Here is a 23,871-nt window from a genome sequence, read left to right as displayed (position 1 = left end):
TATGAAGTCAATCTCAAGTATTTCTTTACTTAAAAAAAAAAAAAAAAAACTTCCTTATTTCAAACTATTCCATTAACCAAGTATCTATCAATAGAGAAACCACAAAGTTAACACTTCCTCAATTTTCATCTGTTCATGGAAAGTGATTCAACTTAAATCTTGGCAACAAAAAAAGTTATATAAACACTAAGATTCAGCAAGGTCATTTTTTTATTTAGAAATTTACTAGAACTGGATGTTCCAAGCTATTTATAATGTCTTCTCAACCAGAAGTATATTCACTTTATATTGACTTTATTAATCTTTAATTGAGCTTAATAAAGTGGGCATGCAGTATTTCTGACTTAAAACACACACAACTTACCTTCCCACACGCTCTGCAATGATGCCTTCTTTTGGTGAATGTGAACCTGGCTTCACATTTCATGCAGTTTGGAGCCTGAGAATCTGGTACCCATACAGGAGCCACCTCACCCAGAGTAGTAAATGGCTTTCTGGCAGAAATTCCAAACTGACCAGCTCTGAGATCATTATCTGGGCTTTCTGGAGCTAAAGCAAGGCACGGTCTACTGGATATCCCAGACTCGTAGCTTTCTAAATGTTCCCCATTTGTATCAGCAATAGAGATGTTTCCCAAGGAGGCATTGCATACACTGGTTGCTGAGTTCTCCCCTAATTTTGCTTTCCCAAGAACATCATTTTTGTTTTTAATATTATTTCCACTATTTGTAGGAAGGTCATTTTGTAAATGGTCAGACAATGGCTTTGGAATTTGAAGTTTAAGATTAGAAGGTTGCTTGGGTCTTGCACCACCAAAAGGAACACTGATAGATTGCAGGTTTGCTACTATCTTGGGTGAAGACTGACCGAGCACTGATGGAACTTGGCTACAGAAACTGTGTAAATAATTTTTCTTCATTAGGTCACCAGTGCTGTTTAAAAGTAGTCCACTCCCTTCTGTGGCTTCATTTCCTCTCTGCTCATAAATATTTGAGTAGCATTCTGACTTGCTCTCTTCTATTTCTTTTTCTTCTGTTACTGAATCTTCTTTGGAGGGTAAAGTCTTTGGAACAAAACAAACAACTGGGCTCTGCATTCCATAGGAATCACAATTAGATAGAGAATTTGCTGCTGGTGTATCCACAGTGGAGAAATCACATCCTTCACTTTCATTGGTGCAAGTTCCTTTTAAATCTAGACCTGCTTCTGCCATTTTATCACACTCTCCTCCACTATCATTGTAAATGTCCTCAGGCTGATTCATTGGCAGAAACTTCTCATTTTCTTTATTTATTTGGCTGTCATTCATATCATTTAGTTTAGTCAATTTCCAATTAGTCATTTCCTGAGAGTCAGAGAAATGCTCTGTCATATTAAGAAGTTCTGTACTGCCAAGAATTTCTTCATGTTCACAACCTTCCTTTTTGTTAGCTCTAAGATCACTAGGCACAAGACAATCAGAAAACTGTTCACAGTTATCATCCCTTCCAGACCCATTAGGCATGTCTGTTTTGAGAAGCAAAGGTAAACCAGATCGGAGAGATTCTTCAGTTGTCTCCTCTGTTGGCTCTTTTTTCATTAAAATCCCCTCACTCAAATGGGAAAAGGAGTTTGGACTCCCTAGATCTGTCCTAGGGAGAAGCTCATCTGGTATATAGTTCTCTTGCTTTTTAGCATCAGGACCTTCATCTGTTCCCTGGGATGAGACTATTGAATCAATTGTTAAACTTGCAATCACAGACATGGGTGGGCCTCTCCCTGGATTTTCATCATCCTTTAATTGTGAAGGGGAACAGACACTGGCTAGATTATCAGATGAAGTAGTACATGTATGTTTAACAGAATCCCCCACTGCACTTGATCTATTCAACAGATCTATTTGTTTCTCTGAATTCATATCTTTTTCAGTGGACCCATTTATACTAAAACTAAATTGATCAGTTTGTCTATTTTCGTTATCCAGTGAACAGCTAAAAGCATCCATGAGGGACTGACTATTATAATTATTACAATCCTGCAAATCGTTTTGTAATGTCCTCTTATCACAGTTATGCATGACGGCTACGACAAGAACATTCTTCTCATCCGGCAGACAAGCTAAGTTTCCACATTTCTTCTCTCCGACTTCAACAGTACTACATTGATCATCTCGATTACAGTTCCTCTTAATTAACTGATCTTCTGCAACAGCATTTTCATCGATCCACATTGTGCTGATCTCTGGATTCAGATTATAGTCCTGTCCATTAGCACAATGATCCTCTCCCTCTGTGGTCAAAGAAGCTGAATGAGCCAGAGAGAAGACTTTTAGTTGTGGCTGTGGCTCATTAGAAACTGCAGGTTCATTCACACTGGCCAATGCGGGGTTAAATGACAGTCGGTGAGACGGGGGATCTAGAATCTTATTCCACTTGGTATCCAATAAAATAGGAGAAACTGTTTCATCTGAAAAGATAAATAATTTCAATAAGTTTCCTGGTGTCACTAGAAAAGCTAGGACTCAATTAACTATATTTGCAAACATTCTGAAAATAAAATATTCCCAGGATATCTAAAAACAGAATATTCCTAGAACATGAAGTTTCTAATTTTTAGCTAAGAATAAAAAAAATATTCTTCAGACTGTTTCTATATTACATGTCGCCAAATGGTAATATCCCAGAAGATTCCAAACAACAAAAGAATTCTACCTCAATCTATTAACATAAAGATGGCACAGAGGCTATACTTGGTAGTGGGGGCAGGCAGTAGCAATTAGAAAGGCCTTCGATTGGCTGCATACAACATAGGGTGCAGACTAATCTAAGCTGCAAAAAAATTAGGGCAACTAATTGAGTAAGAGGGAAAACGAAGGAATTTTCTGTGGAGACAGAGTGATCTATAATCTACATTATGACTGGAATGTGGGTTACATTGATGTATTTACTGATCAAAACTGGTACAGTTAAGATCTATTCATTTTAATGTATTTAAATTTCTTCTTTAAAAAAAAAAATAAATAAAAAAGGGCGCCGGGTGGCTCAGTCGCTTAAATATCTACCTTTGGCTCAGATCGTTATCACAGGGTCCTGGGATCAAGCCCAGCCTTCCGCTCCCTGCTCAGTGGGGAGTCTGCTTCTCCCTCTCCCTCTACCCCTCCCCAATGCTCATGCTTGTGCGCATGCTCTCTCTCAAATAAATAAAATCTTAAAAAAAAAAAAAAACCTGTAAAAACATAACAAGCAGTGAGTAGTGGATGAAGATACAAATGAAACAAAATTGGAACCATGTTAATTACTGCTGAAGCTGGGAAACTGGGTATACCAGAGTTTACTACACTATTCTGCTTTTTGTATGTATTTGAAATTTGTCCATAACAAGTATTTTAAAAAGTTTGCTATAGTATATGAAATTATACTCATAACTGTGTCACATTACTAATTAGGTTTATATTTATATAATTATCTGAGAACACTTGGCAGAAAAATATTCATTTATCTTATTAAATCAACCTACTTATATTCTATCAATAAGCATAATTTCATGTTTACTTTTTAAGAGATTATAACTATGATGATTATTTCTCCAAGTTATAGTGCCGTATGTATATTTAGAGAAATAAGAAATAATACACCTACTGTCTTTCTTGCTGTCTTCTTACAGTAAATCTAATAATCATAATCCTGAAATCAATAAAGATATATTTTCCCCTCAATAGTAACATTAACCTTTAATGCCCCCTTAGCACCTTGTTCATGTCTCTATTTAAGCATTTACTAGACCATAACATTCGAAGTGTTATAAGTCTAGTAAATAAGTCAGGCTTCTACCTGACTTTTTCAGACAGAAACCATTTCTCTCCATCAATGTAAGCCCTCACACACTTTGCACTGTGCCTGCTATGTAGTAGGTACACAATAAATATATGCTGAGTGAGTATCTACCATAGTAAAAGCATTGTGCTTAAGGAGCATGAAGATTAAATGATAGCTCTGGCCTCCAAGAAATACATAATCTAGTTAGAAAAATAAAAAATAGGTACTGTACACATGAATATCTAATTAGCCATACAGGACAGCATTATGCCTGGGATTCAAAGACAATTTTATTTAAATGTGGAAAAGAGGTCATTCTTAAGGGGGAACAAGTATAGACCCAAACACAACAATCTGAGAGAGCAATAAGCAAATCAGTTTGGGCTGAAAAAAGAATTAGTGTAAGCAAGTAGTGAAAAGAAGCTAGAAAGACCAGACTGTAAAGGCCATAAGACATCAAAATGTGTAGAGAATGGTCTTGAATACTGAATGTTAAAATCATGAGTTGCCCCAACTTGGGCTAACAGAGACTTGAGATTTAACAACATAAACTTCCTTTAAAAAAAAAAAAATCATTATTTCCAACATGGTTCATGGAACTAAAAACGAAATGCTGCTTCTTACAAGAATATTTAATAATATTCAAACAAGAATGGTAGATCAGTTATTAAAAATGTGATTATTCAATTACCTACTACATGGGTATAATGTTAATTATCTAGTGTTATCACAGTCTGTGCATGGTATATTTTTCATTTAAAGAAGGAAATTAACATAGAATGAAAAATCACTTTATTTAAAATATACTTCAAAAGATACCAGTCTAGAGGTGGTGATTTGAATACAATTAGTACATACTAAGATCTTTAAACAATAGTTCAAAACAAATATACGACATAGTTCCAAACAAGAATTTGGCTTCTGAAGTTCTTCTCCTAAAAGAATTAGTTTTTATAAGCAATGCTGTATTTCTGAACTAAAAGACAATTTTTACTGATTCAACAAAAATATATTAAAAATCAACTATATGCAAAGTACCCTACTAGATCTACAAAAGTCCTAAAGAGATTGATATAAAAAACTAACAGTTTTCTTAGAGTCAATGATATTTTAGAAGTACACTATTCAAGTGATTAGGTATAACACCTGTGTAGACATCTCATAACAAATAACTGATACACAGAGGGCCAAACCAAAGAAAGGATTGAGAAATTACCTGTATAAATGATTGAAACTGAGAGGAAAAGACCCCCTCAACCTTGGTATGTAGATCCAATAGAATCTCAAATGATTAATTTCACATTTATATGAATCCTATGGCTATGGAGTAGCTTTGGGTCATCAGTGGTAAAATATGAGAAGAGTAGGCTATTCCACCTATCCTTCCTTCTCCACTTTCCTTCCTTAAGCCCATAATTCTATACGGCTTGGTTTATTACAGACCCAAAGCAACAACATTAAAATTAATCTCTCTTCCAAACTACTATCAAAGGACAACCTAAGTAACTGGATATAGTAAAGGTCTGGAGACCATTTCTAAAATCACAGACTTCAGACAGAAATACATCACTTTGTAAACTTATTACCTGCCATTTCCAGCTAGAAAAAGAGAATACCAGGGGGCGCCTGAGTAGCTCAGTTTATTAAGCATGTCTGCCTTTGGCTCGGGTCATGATCTCAGGGTCCTGGGATCGAGCCCCATCTTGGACTCCCTGCTTCTCCCTCTTCCTCTCTCTTATCTCACCTCTGAACCCCCAACCCTGTGCTCTCTCAAGTAAATAAATCTTGGAAAAAAAGAAGAAGAAGAAGAAAGAAAAAGAAACAGAGTATCAGGGTAGGAGGGATCTAATTAATTACGGCTTATCCATTCAAATCACACTGACTGAAAAATTTAAGGAAAAAGTTTACCAAAGTAAAGTGAATCTTAGGCAGACATTTTATCTAACCATTTTGGCAGTGACTTAAAACTATAAATCTTTTAAAATTAGGTTTAAAATATATCTTTATTGATCAACAGGCAACAAGTTATTTTTCTAGTTTAGGAAATACAACCACACATTCTAAAGCTCTTCTTGACCATAAATTGATTGTATAAAGAAAGTTCAGGCTCTAGTTTCATAATGCCTAGATACTAATCATTCTGCCACTTATTAGCAAACTAACCTTAGGGAAACCACTTACTCTCTCTGTATCTCTCATCTGTAAAATGTAGATAAGATCTACTTTCATGGGATTATTTTAAAGATTAAATAATACAGTCCATTTAAATGCTTTAGCATAGTATCTGGCACACAGTGCAAAAAACATTAGTTCTTCCTCTGGATACTGAAATATAATGCTATTATCATTAAGATACTAAGTCATTTTATTTTTTTTAAAGTGTTACATCCTCTCATAACCCCACATTCTCCATATCATAAATGTATTCAAATAGATTCACCAAAACAAATTCTCACCTTCGTTTTGTTCAAATTCATCTAATACCTTGTCCAGGTTGTAAGCTTCTGCTTGGAAATAATTCTCCATCGGTGAGGAAACACCACTCAAGAGACTTGTTTAAACCTAGAAAGTAGATCAAATTTGTATTACACTTTCAATTTCTAAAATTTAATTTATAGTCAACTGATAACAGAAATACAAATGATCATGAGACTACTACGAACAATTATACACTAACAAATTGGAAAACCTAAAGGAAAGGAATAAATTCCTAGACAAATGCAACCTACCAACAGTGAATCACAAAGAAATAACAATTCTGAACAGACCAATTACTAATAAGATTGAATCAGTAATTAAAAACCACCCAAAAGGGGTGCCTGGGTGGCTCAGTGGGTTAAAGCCTCTGCCTTCGGCTCAGGTCCTGACCCCAGGGTTCTGGCATCAAGCCCCATGTCAGGCTCTCTGCTCGGCAAGGAGCCTGCTTACTCCTTTCTCTCTGCCTGCCTCTCTGCCTACTTGAGATCTCTATCTGTCAAGTAAATAAATAAAATCTAAAAAACAAAACAAAACAACCCACCCAACAAAGAAAAGTCTAGGACCAGTTGGCTTCACTGATGAATTCTTTCAAACATTAAAAAACAAATAAAAAGAACTGGGGTGCCTGTGTGGCTCAGTTGATCTAAGTGTCTGCCTTCAGCTCAAGTCATGATGCCATCAGGCTCCTTGCTCAGCAGGAAGTCTGCTTCTCCATCTTCCTCTGACCCTACCACCTAGCTCACACTCTTGCTTTCTTTCTCTCAAATGAATAAACAAAAAATCTTAAGAAAAAAAATTAATAGTAATGCTTCTTAAACTCTTCCAAACAATAAGAGAGGGGGGAACACTTCTAAACTCATTTTACAAAGCCAGCATTACCCTGATACCAAAACCAGGTAAGGACACTACAAGAAAGGAAAATTAAGACTAATATTCCTGATGAATATAGACACAAAAATCCAAAGCCAAAAATATCAGCAAATGAGATTCAATAATAAATTTAAAAGTACATAAAAAATACATTAAAAAATATGTAAAAATACATATACCAGGCACCTGGGTGGCTCAGTTGTTAAGCATCTGCCTTCAGCTCAGGTCATGATCCCAGGGTCCTGCGATTGAGCCCCACATTAGGCTCCCCATTCAGCAGGGAGCCTGCTTCTCCCTCTCCCACTCCCCCTGCTTGTGTTCCCTCTCTTGCTGTGTTCTCTGTCAAATAAATAAATAAAATCTTTAAAAAAAAAATCATATATGATCAAGTGGGATTTACTCCAGGGATGCAAGGATGATTCAACATCTATACATCTATACATCTATACATCAATGTAGTACCACATTAACAAAATGAAGGATAAATCATATGATCATCTCAATAGTACAGAAAAACATTTAACAAAATTCAACATGCATTTATGATAAAAATCCTAAACGAAGTGAGTAGAGAACACACCTCAACATAATAAAGGCCATCTATGACAAGCACACAGTTAACATCATACTCAGCAGTGAAAACCTAAAAGCTTTTCCTCTGAGATCAAGAATAAGACTAGGATGCTCACTCTCACCACTTTTATTCAATATAATACTGGAATTCCTAGCAAAAACAATTAGGAAGAAAAAGAAACAAAAGGTATCTGAATCAGAAAAGAGAAGTAAAACTGTCTGCACCTGCTGGTGACATGATATTATATATAAAACATCCTAAAGACTACATACACACACACACACACACACACACACACACACACACACACACACACACACAAAAAACCCTATTAGAATAAATGAATTCAGTAACATTGCAAGATTAAGTCAACACATAAGCAGTGCTTGCCTGGCTAAGTCAGGAAAACATGCAGCTCTTGTTCTCTGGTTCATGAGTTAAGCCCCACAAGTGGCACAGAGTTTTAAATTTTTGAAATTAAAATTTAATTAAGTTTAATTAAAATTAAAATTTTAAAAAATTTTTAAAAAGTGAACACACAGAAATCAGTTGGGTTTCTACACACTAACACCAAATTATCAGAAAGAGAAATTAAGCAAACAATACCATTTACAATTGCATCAAAAAGAATAAAATTCCTAGGAATAAATATAATGAAGGAGGTGAAAGATCTGTACTCTGAAGACAGTGATGAAATAAGTGGAAGACACAGACATGGAAAGATATTCTGGGCTCATGGATTAGAAGAATTAATATTGTTAAAACGTTCTTACTACCCAAAGCAATCTACAGATTCAATGTAATCCCTATCAAAATTTCAATGGCATTTTTCACAAAAATATTTAAAAATCCAATAATTTGTCTGGATCCACAAAAGATCCTGAATAGCCAAAGCAGTCTTGAGAAAGAACAAAGCTGGAACCATCACAATTCTTGATTTCAAACTATATTACAAAGATATCTATAGTAATCAAAACAGTATGGTATTGGCATAAAAACAGCCCCATCAATCAATGTAACAGAAAAGAGATCCCAGGAATAAAACCACATGTGTATGGTCAATTAATTTATGACAAATGAGCCAACAATAAATATACAAGAGAGGATAATCTCTTCAATAAATGGTGCTGGGAAACCTGGACAGCCACATGCAAAAGAATGAAACCATACACCTATCTTGTATCATACACAAAGATCAACACAAAGGTCAACTTTACTCAACATGGATTAAGGATTTGAACATAAGACCTGAAACCAGGGGCACCTGGGTGGCTCAGTGGGTTAAGCCGCTGCCTTCGGCTCAGGTCATGATCTCGGGGTCCTGGGATCGAGTCCCGCATCAGGCTCTCTGCTCAGCCTGCTTCCCTCTCTCTCTCTCTCTCTCTGCCTACTTGTGATCTTTCTCTGTCAAATAAATAAATAAAATCTTTAAAAAAAAAAAAAAAAGACCTGAAACCATAAAACTCCTACAATAAAACAGGCAGTAATAAGCTCTTTGACATTGTCTTAGAGATGAGTTTTTGCATTTGACTCCAAAAGCAAAGGTAAGAAAAACAAAAATACAAACAGGTGGAACTACATCAAGCCAAAAAGCTTCTGCACAGCTGAGGAAACTATCAACAAAATGAAAAGCAACCCACTGAATGGGAGGAAATATTTGCAAATCATATATCAAATAAGAGTTAATATCCAAAATACATTCAGAACACACACAACTTGACTGCAAAAAAACCCAAACAATCCAATTAAAAAACACACAGAAAGCCAACAGACACATGAAAAGATGCTCAACATGACTAAATATCAGAGAAATGCAAATGAAAAACCAAAATCAAATCACACCTGTTAGAATGGCTAATATCAGGGTGCCTGGGCAGCTCAGTTGGTTAAGCAACTGCCTTCACCTCAGGTCACAATCCTGGAGTCCCAGGATAGAGACCCGTATCAGGCTCCCTGCCTTCTGATCCTCACCCTCATTCTCTCTCTCTCTCTCAAATACATTTCAAAAAATCTATAAAGAAAAGAAAAAAAAAAAAGAAAAAGAATGGCTACTATCAAAAAGGTAAGAAATAACAAGTGTTGGTGAGGACATAGGGGAAAAAGGGTCCCTTGTATGCTGTTGCTAGGAATCCAAACTGTATGAAAAAGAATATAGAGGTTTCTCAAAAAATTAAAAATAGAACTACCATATGATTCAGCAATTCCTCTACTAGGTATTTATTTTAAAAAATGAAAATACACATACCATAACTATGTGTGAAGTGATGGATATTAACCAAACTTATTGTGGTAATCAATACCTATATATATCAAATCATTATGCTATACACCTTAAACTAATTCAATGTTATTTGTCAATTATATATCAATAAACAGGAAAAAAGTGAAAAAAATACATAGATTTATGAATATTTATATAATTTATAAATCTTAAATATACAAGAATAAAATCTCTTATAAATCTATTCAGACCATGGTAAACTATAAAATTCATCATCCCCACTAGAGGTAGTCTAAGATTTTTAACAGGCTATGTTTCAAAAGATAAAATCCAGATGCTGACAGAAAATCATTTCTTTGAGATAAAACTACACTTCTATTTGAAAAGAAAGTTTTTAAGGAATTGTACCCAAATGGGGTGCCTGGGTGGCTCACGGGGTTAAAGCCTCTGCCTTTGGCTCAGGTCATGATCCCAGGGTCCTAGGATCAAGCCCCACATCGAGCTCTCTGCTCAGCATGGAGCCTCCTTCCTCCTCTCTCTGCCTGCCTCTCTGGCTACTTGTGATCTCTGTCTGTCAAATAAATAAATAAAATCTTTTAAAGAATCATACCAAATGGAACAAGAAAGTTCAAGCATTTTCCCCCTCTACTATAATGACGGCCATACTTATCTATCTCCTTAATTTCTCAGAATGTTCTTTCCAAACTGAAAATTCTGCTTGGCTTCTTACTGGCAAATAGGGAGGCAGATTGAGAGGAAATAATATTATAATTCCCCTAAAATGTCTGAGTAAGGAAAACATTAAGAAGAGGAAAAATTTTTAAATGTAATATACTACGGAGAATTCTCCTACATTGTTGGTGAGAATGCAAGCTGATGCAACCACTCTGGAAAACAGCATGGAGGTTTCTCAAAAAGTTGAAAACAGAGCTACCCTACGACCCAGCAATCGAACTACTGGGTATTTACCCTAAAAATACAAACATAATGATCCAAAGGGGCACGTGCACTTGAATGTTTATAGCAGCAATGTCCACAATAGCCAAACTATGGAAAGAACCTAGATGTCCATTAACAGATAAATGAATAAAGAAGATGTGGTGTACAGGGACACCTGGGTGGCTCAGTTGGTTGAGCAGCTGCCTTCGGCTCAGGTCATGCTCCCAGCCTCCTGGGATCGAGTCCCACATCGGGCTCCTTGCTCAGCAGGAAGCCTGCCTCTACCTCTGCCTCTGCCTGCCACTCTATCTGCCTGTGCTCACTCTCTCTGTCAAATAAATAAATAAAATCTTAAAAAAAAAAAAGAAAGAAAGAAAAAAAAAGAAGATGTGGTGTACATATACAATGGAATACTATGCAGTCATCAAAAGAAATGAAATCTTGCCATTTGCAATGATGTGGATGGAACCAGAGGGTATTATGCTGAGTAAAACAAGTCAATCAGAGAAAGAAAATTATCATATGATCTCCCTGATATGAAGAATTTGAGAGACAACATGGGGGGCTTGGGGGGTAAGTAAGGAAAAAATGAAACAAGATGGGATCGGGATGGAGACAAACCACAAGAGAGACTTAATCTCACAAAACTGAGGATTGTGGTGGGGGGTGGGGGGTAGGGATAGGGTGGATGGATTATGGACATTGGGGAGGGTATGTGCTATGGTGAGTGTACACCTGGCGATTCACAGACCTGTACCCCTGGGGCTAATAATACATTATTAATAAAAATTTTTAAATGTAAAATACTGTTATTACAAAGTTTAAGGTAAATATAAAATGCGGTGAATTTTCTTTGACTTACAGTGTTTCTCCTTGAGACATATAAAAGTGTGAATATTATTTCTTTCATTTTGCCAATTTTAAAAAAAAGCTCAGGGGATTTAATGGGTTCATTCAAGTATTTCCTCATGATTATTCATTCAATCCACTTTTGTTTATGGACTGGCTCCTGTTAAATGATTTAAGTTTAGGTAGACAAATAGGCTGCATAATAATACCCTAATAGTTTTTCTTAAATCTATCTTTATAGTTCAAAATCATTTTCATATACATGCCATTTTATTTTTATAAAAACTGCATATTTAGGGGTGCCTGGTGGCTCAGTGGGTTAAGCCTCTGCCTTCAGCTCCGGTCATGATCTCAGGGTCCTGGGACTGAGACCACATCAGGATTTCTTCTCAGCAGGGAGCCTGCTTCCCTCTCTCTCTGCCTACTTGTGATCTCTCTCTCTGCCCAATAAATAAATAAAATCTTTAAAAAAAACCCTGCAGGGCGCCTGGGTGGCTCAGTTGGTTGGACGACTGCCTTCGGCTCAGGTCATGATCCTGGAGTCCCGGGATCGAGTCCCACATCAGGCTCCCAGCTCCATGGGGAGTCTGCTTCTCCCTCTGACCTTCTCCTCGCTCATGTTCTCTCTCACGGTCTCTCTCTCAAATAAATAAATAAAATCTTTAAAAATAAATAAATAAATAAATAAAAATAAAAATAAAAAATAAAAAAAACCCTGCATATTTAAACTTTCTAATGCTAAGAGCACACATGAAATTTCTCACAAACAATGTGCTAATCTAGCACATTTAATATACATGTACAATACTCAGCATTTCATAGTCAAAATACTAATAAATAATTGGATTCAACATATTTATTGTGCGTCTACTGTGTACAGAGTATTGTAATCAACTGATTTTCAGACATCATCCTTAACATCAAGAAGCTTATAACTATCACATGATCTCCCTGATATGAGGAAGTGGTGAGGCAACATGGGGGGATTAGGGGGTAGGAGAAGAATAAATGAAACAAGATGGGATTGGGAGGGAGACAAACCATAAGTGACTCTTAATCTCACAAAACAAACTGAGGTTGCTGGGGGCAGGGGGGTTGGGAGAAGGGAGGTGGGGTTATGAACATTGGGGAGGGTATGTGCTATGGTGAGTGCTGTGAAGTGTGTAAACCTGGCGATTCACAGACCTGTACCCCGGGGGATAAAAATATATTATATGATTATAAAAAATAAAAAATTTTTTAAAAAGAAGCTTATAACTTAATGGTAAACAATGCTAAATAAGAAAATTAAGATAATAAATGATTTTAATAACACAATACAAGAGACACAAAGCCTACTTGATTAATTTGTTAGATGAAATTAACAGATAAGTGCTACAGAGTAAGTACTATAAAAGTTCAAGAAATGGGTAGAACCACCATGTGGATGGTCAAGGAAGCATTATTTATGGATTTGAGGTGGGTCCAGAAGGAAGGAAAAATTTTAACAGATATTCCAGATAGCAAGATACTGAAGTGAAATTTCAAACAGGGAGAGACATACAAGGAGTCATCTAGGGATGGGCATTTATTGATGGATCAGTGAAACTGGATCAAGAATTTATTTATATAGTTAACATTAGGACATGGTTGGAGAGTTAGATAGGCTTTATATTACGCACGCCTTGGAATGCCAGTCTGAGAAAGGTATTGTATTATTTTAAGCAATGGAAAGCACTACAGCACATTCACATAAGTTTTATTGCGATATATTGTTATAATTGTTCCTTTATTATTAGTTACTGCTGTTAATCATTTACTTTGCCTAAATTATAAATTAAACTTTATCATAGGTATGTATCTATAGGATAAAACAGTATACATAGGTTTTGGTACTACCTGTAGTTTTAGGCACCACTAGGGGTCTTGGAACATATCCCCCATACATAAGCAGGGACTACTGTATAAAAAGCTGGTTAAGAAGCTGTACTGAACTCCAATGATAACTACTGATTCAGGCCAGCATCAAAAACGAATGCTAAAGCCTTTAGGAAAATGGTTATTGGGGAAGAAATATTCACAGTGTCTCAAAGTATTAGTCCACCAAAAAAAAAAAAAAAAATTAATCGCAAAGGAGAAAATATATGTTTATATTAAAAAGATATGATAATCACTACCTAAACCAAATGATCAACTCAGCATCACCAATTGTTTAACAATAGCTGATATAGTTTAACATGTTAAAAAGTTTAACATGATGCACCTCTTGATGTTATGCAATGAGAAGTTTAAAACATTATCAACCCAGTATTCTTGCCAAAAATGTTTAACCAGAACTGAATTCTGAAGAAACAATTTGACAAATCTAGAATCCAAGGCATTCTATAAGACAACTGTTCTGAACTTTCCAAAAAATTCAATGTTATAAAAACCATCAGTCTAAATCAAGAGAGACTAAAGAGATTAAATAATCAAATGCCATGCACAAACACTGACTTGGTCCTAGATCAAGAAAACACACATATATACATACACAGCAAAACACCACATTTAGATGACAATCCATGAAATGTGGACTATATATTAGGTGATACAAAAAATTAATAATCTCTTCCTTAGATGTCATAACTGTATTTTGATTTTCTAAGAGAATGTCCTTACTCTTCGGAGATGTCTGCTGAACTATTTAGGGAAGAAGTGTTATGTTATCTGTATTTAACTTTCAAATGATTCAGAAAAATAAAAGTATGTAAACGTGTGTGTGAGTGTGGAAAAGAGAAAAAAAAGAGAACAGAGGTAGAAAGGAAGAGAGATGTTCAAAAAAGAAACAAAATGGTAAAAACTGATGAATCTAGGTAAAGGATATATGGATCTTTACTGCATTATTTTTCCATTTTTCCATAGGCTTGAAATTTTTCTTTTTTTCTTTTTTTTTTTTTTTTAAAGATTTTATTTATTTACTTGACAGAGAGAAATCACAAGTAGATGGAGAGGCAGGCAGAGAGAGAGAGAGGGAAGCAGGCTCCCTGCTGAGCAGAGAGCCCGATGCAGGCCTCGATCCCAGGACCCTGAGATCATGACCTGAGCTGAAGGCAGCGGCTTAACCCACTGAGCCACCCAGGCGCCCTTGAAATTTTTCAGAAGAAAAAAGAATACTGAGCTGGTGGTAGGAAGCATTCCTTCTCTCTCTCAATATAGAAATTCTACAAAAAAAAAAAAAAAAAAGAAAGAAATTCTACAAAAAAAAGAGATTATTTTAAAATCGTTTATACAGTCAAATTCAAAAGCAAGAAAGGGAAATACAGATACATAAACAAGAAGCAAGCAAGCCACAGCAATGAGTGAAATCTGAAGATGTCAGTCCACAGGGGTTACAAAACTAGACAGAAACTATAAAACTAGACAGCAACAGGCTGAGGATTCGAAAGCTAACAGGGAGGACAGGAATTACTGGCTACAAACTTCCAGAAGTTTCTGCTGTGGAAGGGGCCACATTGGGCTCTCTGAATAAAGCCAGCAGCTGGGGAAAAAAACTATGCCAAGTGGTTCCAAGACTCAGCAATGGAACAGGAACGAACAGAATGCCAGTAAAATCAACTTTCAGAAATTAGAATTCCTACCCTGCCCCTCATTCACTGGGAATGATATTAAGTCCTTCTATTCCTGACTATAACATGGTTTATCTCTATGCTTACTCAACTCTTCCTGTAACTTGTAATAATAATGTCTGTAATTTTAAAGTCATTAAATATGGGATAGTAGAGAGGAAGGTGTACGTGACAAGGAGCAGTACAAGGGAGATCTCTGCGGTGATGGAATTGTGTTCTATCTTCAACTACAATGGTAGTTGACAAATGCGAGAGATACACATTCATGAATATGCTCACAGCAGTTTTATTCATAACAGCCAAAAGGTCGTAACAATTAAATATCTATCAACTGATGAATGGATAAATAAAATGTCCATTTCCTGGTTTTTTATGTTTTCTATAGCTATGTAAGATGTAACCAATGAGGAAAAACTGGGTAAATGAAAGGCACACAGGAACTCCTTATACTATTTTTACAACTTCCTGGGGGTCTATAATTACTACAAAATAAAAAGTTGAAAAAATAGTAATAAAAGGGGAAAAGTTATGAAAAATTCAATAGACATGGGAACAGGATGAAGAGAGTATCTGTGTAAAGGGGAGTCAGAGTCCAAGTGTGGTAAAATAGATGTACTCATGTTAGGGTGGCCCAACATAAGGTGTCAGAGACCCAGCAGGGTGAAGAAGCCATCTGTGCAGAAGGACAGCGCAGCATGGGGGGCCAGAGCACAAGAGAGGTAAGGAAGGCATCCACATGAACGGGATGGTCTGGCCTGGGGATAAGAAGAGTCCATAGGCAGGAGGGGTGAGGAGCTGTAAGAGTGCAGCCCAAAGTGGCAGGTTGGAGCCTGAGCAAAATAGAAGGGCCAGGGGAAGGAGAAGGTGATAGGAGATTGGTTACATGTAGAGATGGATCAAATAAGTGACTATATGAAGGGCAACAGGGGCAAGGTTTCTCACTGTTAGAGAAAAGAGTTAAATGCACAAAAGGTGACAACCAGAAAGAACCCTGCAGTGTTGGTTTGGAATTTGAGATATAAGTATGAACTCACAGACTGCAAGAAACATCAGTAGTTACAGCAACAGATATAGATATAAATGTATGTGTGTCCACCCACAATAGATACAGATGTAAATGTATGTGTCACGCACAACAGATACAGATGTAAATGTGTGTATGCGCATATTCTCTAGCTCTGTGCACAGGATCTTGGAGAAGCAAAACTCCATCTCTACTTCAAGTAGCTATGAGCATATATCTCACACCAGATTTGGTTTCCAAGTATGTTATCCATGCAAAGGAAGCAGGGTTCCATGGGGAAATGGTTGATTCCAGAGCTGGAGTAGAAAAAAATACAAGAGCTTTGATGAGGATATAGGGAAATATGAGCTCTTAACACATTACTAGAAGGAAAGTAAAACGCTGCTGCAACTTTGGGAAACAGTTTGGCAGTGCCTCAAAAAGTTAAACAGTGTTACCTTATGGCATAGCTATTCCACTCTTAGGTTTATACCCAAAAGAAATGGAAAAATATTCACACAAAAACTCATCCCCAAATGTTCACAGCAACATCATTCACAACAGCCAAAAGGTGGAAACAACCCAAATATATATCAACCGATAAATGCATGAAGGAAGTGTAGGATGGTTTATCAACAAAGTGGGATATTATAGGGCAATAAAAATAGATGATGTATTGCTATATGCTACAACATGAATGAATTTTGGAAATATTAAGGTAAAGAAGCAGAAAAGCTATATATGATTCCATTTGTATGAACTGTCCAGAACAGACAAATCCATAGAAACAGAAAATTAATTCATGATTGTCAGGTGCTGGGGCCGGGGGTGGGGGGAGGGAGGATTGGAGGAAAATGGGAAATGACTACTAATGGATATAAGATTTCTGTTTGAGATGATAAAAATGTTCTGGAACTACACAGTGGTGATGACTGACTGCACAGTTCTGTAAATATATAAAAACCACTGGACTCCACACACTTTAAAAGAATCAATTTTATGGTATGTGAATGATATTTCAATTAAAAAAAAAAAGAACAATTTTGAGTATCTTACATGCTGGAAAGCAAGTATGTGTTCTAAGAATGATGGGGACATGTCAAAAGGACACAGAAACCAGCCTGAAAGAGTTCCCACAGGCTAAATAAGAAAATCAAAATAAATAATGATAGCAATGGATTATATCCCACTGAATAAAAAAGAGAACCATGAGTCTTTGCACTATGAATGAATGAATCCCAAGTGTGATGAGGAAGGGATATTTAATAGCTTCTAAGTTGTCCCCGCAAAAATACTAATTACCAAAGGAAAAAAAAGAAGAGTAACTTGAGCAGCAAAGCCTGGCAGACACCACCTGACACAAGTATCAAAGTGAGCATCATCAGTAATGGGACAAATGGAAATCTGTGCTCTTTGACAGGCTGCAATGAAAAGGACACAACAATGTCAATACCGGGAGAGGTGAGGTAGTGAGTGGGGGCAGTCAGGGGGTTATGGGAACGCCCTTTAATTTCTGCTCAATTTTGCTATGAACCTAAAACTGCTCTAAAAAAAATAAAATGTATTAATAAAAAACAAAAGTAGCAGGGCACCTGGTTGGCTCAGTGGGTTAAAGCCTCTGCCTTCGGCTCAGGTCATGATCCCAGGGACCTGGGATTGAGCCCCGCATCGGGCTCTCTGCTCAGCGGGGAGCCCGCTTCCTCCTCTTTCTCTGCCTGCCACTCTGCCTACTTATGATTTCTGTCTGTCAAGTGAATAAATAAAATCTTTGAGAAGGAAAAAAAAAAAAAAACAAGAACAAATAAACAAAAGTAGCACCACTTCTGTGATATTCCCACAAAAATGCATAACTTGAATCTAGTCAGGAGGAAACATCAGACAAACCAAAACCGAGAAACATTATACAAAATAACTGGTTTGCGATCTTCAAAAGTGTCAAGGTCAAAAAAAGTCAAAGACTGCAGAACTGTTCCAAAGAGAACAGAGACATGACAACTAAATGCAACACAGGATTCTAAACTAGATCCTCTTGGTATAGAGGACATTATTTGTACATCTGGCAAAACTTGAATAAGATCTGAGAATTAGATGGTGGTAATGAATCAAAGTTAATTTCCTGATTTTGATAATGTATTGTGGTTAGGTAGGAGAATGTTCCTATTTGCCAGAAACACAGTTTCAAAGGGGATGGGGCATACGCAGCTAGCAATTTATTCTCAAATGGTTCAGAGAAAAAAGTTCTTTGTACTTTTGACTTTCCTATTAGCTTGAGATAGTTTAAAATTTTTTTAAATGCACCAAAAGAGTCTATCATATTTTAAATGTCCAGAGCACTTTCTTTTTCTAATAATTTTATAGCATCTTATTTCATGAATATAATTTCTTCTCTTGCTCTCTGATGCAATAACTAATTACCTATTGTTTGTTGGTTTTTTTTTTTTCTCAAACTTTCTTCTATGTCCAGTATTATTTACTTCAAGCTCCTCTTTTGTACTTTTAGTCTCTTTCTCATTGGATCCTTTCCCAAAATGCCTATTTATTGAATAAATGGAAATACTAAAAGCCAACTGCAAGATCTGCATACTTGGCTTCTCAAGCAGGTGGCTTCCACTGCATGGTGATCAGGTGGGAACACAGCAATTTCATGGGAGACCTCTAAATGCCAGTATAGATAAGTGTTTTCTTTAGACTCCGCAGAAGACTCATATAATGTTCTATAAGGGAATAATAACATGTAATACCAGACAATTACCTTCTGAAAGAAAAGTAGAAGAAAGAGCAAGGGGAAGAGTCTCACTTTTCAATATAAATGATTTCCCTTAATCCCTCGGCTTTCACTATGGTGCCTCATCCTTGATCTGTAATGTTTAGTGTCCCTAAGTCTTTAGTATATTTAGTTTCATTTTCTTTTTTTTTTTTTTTAAGATTTTTATTTATTTATTTGACAGAGATCACAAGTAGGCAGAGAGAGAGGAGGGGAAGCAGACTCCTTGCTGAGCAAAGAGCCCGATGCAGGGCTCAATCCCAGGACCCTGGGATCATGACCTGAGCTGAAGGCAGAGGCTTCAACCCACTGAGCCACCCAGGTGCCCCTAGTTTCATTTTCTAAGGAAAAACCTGTGGTCTCCTGAGGGCTTGGGAGAGGGACAGTCTTCTCACTACATAAGCTACATCTCCCAGAGGATTTAAATACTACCTCAGGATTCATTCTTTAAATTAATTAATTTATTTATTTTAAGAAGGCTCCACACTCAATGTGGGGCTTGAACTCACAACCCCAGGATCAAGAGTCACATGCTCCACCAACTGACCCTGCCCGGTACTCCTTATGTTAGGATTCTTTCCTTGTCTTCTTATTAAAGCTTCCAACTCTTTTTCAAAATAGACGTCACTAAATATCATACTTGTATATCTCAAAAAAGAAAATAATTACTTTATTTACTGGTTTCTTCCTAAGGACCTCTTTTGTTGTTAGGCTTCTAGGCCTCTTCTTTTTATTCTATTGACTATAGAGTCCTTTTGGACACTCTCTTGAATCTCAGTCTTAGGGGGTGCTACTTTTAAAGCACTGATCTGGTTGTTCCCTTTATGTTTTCTTCACTGGTACGTCCTCTTTATGCTATCTACCAATTATAATGAACATGTGTATATCCCTGTGTATATCCCTGTACCAAACATTACTGAGCATCTACTATGTTTCAGGCACTGTCCTAGTCATTAGATTACAAGACAAATAAGACAATGTCTTTGACCTAACAGTGCCTAATATCTTATAGGGGAAATGGATAAGTAAACTTAAAATATAAAACATTGTGACAATTGGTATATACACTGAGTACTACGAAGCCAAAGAAGAGGTAAAGCTAAATCAGACTGAGATGGAGGTGTACTTCTGGGCTACTATGACAAATATTCTAATAACTGATTACCCCTGATTATTTACTATTTATTACTGTTGATAGTTTTTGCAGTGGCTTGAAAGCTTCCTAAAGAGGTAATGCCTGGGGGCACCTGGGTGGCTCAGTCCGTTAAAAGTCTGCCTTCAGGGGCGCCTGGGTGGCTCAGAGGGTTAAGTCTCTGCCTTTGGCTCAGGTCGTGATCTCAGGTCCTGGGATCAAGCCCCACATCCAGCTCTCTGCTCAGCAGGGAGCCTGCTTCCCCCTCTCTCTGCCTGCCTCTCTGCGTACTTGTGATCTCTCTCTCTGTCAAATAAGTAAATAAACTCTTAAAAAAAAAAAAAAAAAAGTCTGCCTTCAGCTCAGGTCATGATCCTGGAGTCCTGGGATCATGCCCCACATCGGGCTCCCTGCTCAGGAGGAAGCCTGCGTCTCCCTCTCCCACTCCCCTAGCTTGTGTTTCCTCTCTCTCTCTCTCTCTCTCTCTCTCTCAAATTAATTAATTAATTAATTAAAATTTAAAAAAAAAAAAAGGTAATACCTGAAGAATAAGATTTTGCCCAGTAAAGGCAGAAAAGCGCACTCCCTTCACACACCCTCACATGAGGTAATTAGGGTACAAGAACTACTCTTCCAGCCGCAGGCCCAGAAGTTTTGATGGAGAAGGCACTACTGAATGCCCCTCCACTGGACCCTCAACTAAAAAGAAAAGGAGCTCAGTCTCATATCACAGAGTCAGACCCATCCCTCCATCCTCAAAGCTTACATACTCAGCCAGAGTATGCAACATGCCATTAGTGAATGGCATAATCAGTTTCTGAAACTAATCCCACCCACAAAGCCTCCACCCACATCACTATTTTCTACCCTTTCAGTAATTATAAGACCTGAAAGAAATCAAACATGATTCCTAGTCAGGGAAAAATAATCAATGATTCCTACTCTATAAGAATTAGTAAAATACTTCCAATTTTCTATTGGAAATTGTTGTTCTTCACAGTTAGTCTAAAAATACAAAGTAAAACAATTTAATTAAATTTATATTTGATTCCCTGCCCCCAAATCAGCTTTAATTGTTTAACTCTTGCATGATGACTAAGAAATAGAAAAAGATTAATTGGATTTGGGGCAAATGGGTGGCTCAGTAGATTAAGGCCTCTCTGCATTCAGCTCAGGTCATGATCCCAGGGTCCTGGGATCGAGCCCTGCCTGGGACTCTCTGCTCGGCCAGGAGCCTGCTTCCCTTACTTTCTCTACCTGCCTCTCTGCCTACCTGTGATCTCTGTCTATCAAATAAATAAATAAAATCTTAAAAAAACTTTAATTAAAAAATAATAATAATAAAGATTAATTGGATTTTTTTCTCTTAACAGTATTGCTCAAATCCATGTTCTTTTTCATGTTGAAATTACCTTTCTATTTTGAAAATGGAAGTTGACTCCAAAAGGAATAACCAAGCACTGGCAGAGAAATTATAATTTTTGACATAATTCGACAGTAATTTAAAAATACCCCTTTGCTTTGGATTTAAGTCAAGTCTTTTTTTAAGACCACACTCTTGATTTAACAAGAGGCAATGTTATAAATGAAGCAAACAGCATATATACATAAGCATTACTTCCTATAGATTGAGTTGTTTTCTTAAGTTCAATCTCTAATAGAAACAGAACATTGGTTTTCTTACCTTTTTCCCCTTACACACGTGATACGGAACAGACTTCCCTGTGCTTACTCATGATGCTTGCCGCACCACCAGCCACTCCTGCTGATTCAGTATGTTCTGTTTGATCCTAAAGGGGAGAAAAAAAAAAAAAAAGGACACACATTGCTCATTACATTTGCAGAAGGAATAAGCCCTAATTTTCTCCATATAAACCTATCATAGCCAAACAAATGAAAACTATGGGCTTAAATAATAAATTACAGTTACATCTTCAGATTCAAAGACCTAGCCAGCATGAAATGCAGCGGTCACATTTTATTGTGTAAGAAGGCCAAAAGTTAAACATTTCAATAAACAATTAAGAATTTTTTTTAACATTTCTTATTTTATTTTATTTTCCATGGGTAATACAAAGTGAAACGTTAAAGGCAGACACTTTCTACCCAAAGGTTTTAACAACGTTAATTCATAAAAATATCACTTATTTTGTATTACAATAAGCCCTCCAAGAATTCAAAGCTAGCAAAACTGCTGCTTTACTAGGATGTGGGATTTTTTTTCTGTACATACAGAATCCTTAAATTGAGATTCAGAGGCTTCCCGTTGAGATTTTTATTGCCAAACAACTGTTTTCCCTACAAATGGAATCTCGTATGATTCCAGCCCTCTTCCACTGTTTAGAAGCAATGGCTCTATTAGCCCAATATTAACCTTTACTGTCAGAGGTATGCAAAAAACAAAGCTGCCAAAGTTTCTTCAAATGTTATTTCCTTCTTCTGAATATATGACAATATCCATGAAGTTACAATAGTCAAATTTAAATACCTTTGTAGCTGCTAAGAGATAAAACTCTATAAGAGCCTCATTTAGTCTTGAACAAGATTAGTAACTGTAATCAGAATAAAATTAAGAATCTCATATTATCTGTAAAGGCCTATTTAGCCAGAGCAGCTCCATCCGGTTAAACAGTGATTTTGTTATTTATGCAGTAAAACTTAAACTGACCTTGCCCCCTCACCCCCCAGAACTTACTTAAAAACAAGTCCAAGAAACCAGTCCCAGGTAACAAAGCCCAAATACAAGGGTGGGCAGGCCAGGTGGAGGTATCCAATCAGTGGGGGCACATACTATCTCCCTAGCTACCAAGGAGTATGGACCCCGCCCTTTGGGTGTCTTTTGGGCGCCAATTCTGACCAAGGTGATAGGCTAGTTCAAATATCTATTATAGGGTAAACTGTAATTCAATTGACTCAATTGGTCACTTATGTGTGATCTAGCATGACTGTGTAGCTTTCTCTGTGTGTTACAAACTCACTGGCCACCAATGCGTGGCCAGGCCCAACCACATAGCCTTTGCCCTTAAAAGCTAGTCTGTAAGGCAGAGGCGGGGCCGGTCGGTTTGATTCTCAATGCTTGGCGAGAAATAAAGCTTTGCTTGACCTTCGCTTTGCATCAGTCTCGCTCCTTTGATTACGGACCCAACATTATCCATATAAAATATCTAACAAATAATCATAGCATTTCAGAACAGGAAAGTATCTTACATATGACCTAATGAATATCACTTAATTTTAAAGATAATAGGCACTTAAAAAAATTTCCTGGCATTATTGCAAATATAATTCCATTACCTGATGTGAAAATGATGTACTTGTTAAAAAATGGAGAATAAGAAAAAAGCTAAAATTCAAGTTTCGAGAGGCCAATAAAAAATATGGAATGAAAACCAATGGTGAATGATTTTCCAGGGGCGCCTGGGTGGCTCAGTGGGTTAAGTCTCTGCTTTCAGCTCAGGTCGTGATCTCAGGGTCCTGGGATCAAGCCCCATGTCGGGCTCTCTGCTCAGCAGGAAGCCTGCTTCTCCCTCTCTCTCTCTGCCCGCCTCTCTACCCACTTGTGGTCGGTCTCTCTCTCTCTCTCTCTCTCTGTCAAATAAATAAATAAATAAATAAATCTTTAAAAAAATTTTTTTTCCGATCTTGAGAACTTGAAAAAAA

General features: G+C 36.9%; 1 protein-coding gene across 3 annotated transcripts in view; it reads right to left on the bottom strand.

Annotated features, from left to right (window-relative positions):
• Positions 1-22,001, bottom strand: part of ZFYVE9 (zinc finger FYVE-type containing 9) — a 142,227-nt gene extending 120,226 nt beyond the window's left edge. For 2 of the 3 annotated variants that reach the window (XM_059137367.1, XM_059137369.1), the window contains exons 1-4: positions 21,896-22,001; positions 16,556-16,632; positions 6,251-6,358; positions 365-2,445 (exon numbers count right to left, since the gene is read on the bottom strand). In XM_059137367.1, the coding sequence (XP_058993350.1) occupies positions 365-2,445; positions 6,251-6,320 (2,151 nt within the window). In that variant the 5' untranslated portion in view covers positions 6,321-6,358; positions 16,556-16,632; positions 21,896-22,001. The remainder of the gene's footprint in view (positions 1-364; positions 2,446-6,250; positions 6,359-16,555; positions 16,633-21,895) is intronic. The other variant, XM_059137368.1, reaches the window with a different exon arrangement.
• Positions 22,002-23,871: the final 1,870 nt, after the last annotated feature.

The sequence above is a fragment of the Mustela lutreola genome, chromosome 10 (genome assembly GCF_030435805.1).
Source record: "Mustela lutreola isolate mMusLut2 chromosome 10, mMusLut2.pri, whole genome shotgun sequence".
In the NCBI taxonomy this organism is placed as follows: domain Eukaryota; kingdom Metazoa; phylum Chordata; class Mammalia; order Carnivora; family Mustelidae; genus Mustela; species Mustela lutreola.
The sequence above is the reverse complement of the archived record's forward strand: the minus strand, read 5'-3'. Positions and strand labels throughout refer to the sequence as shown.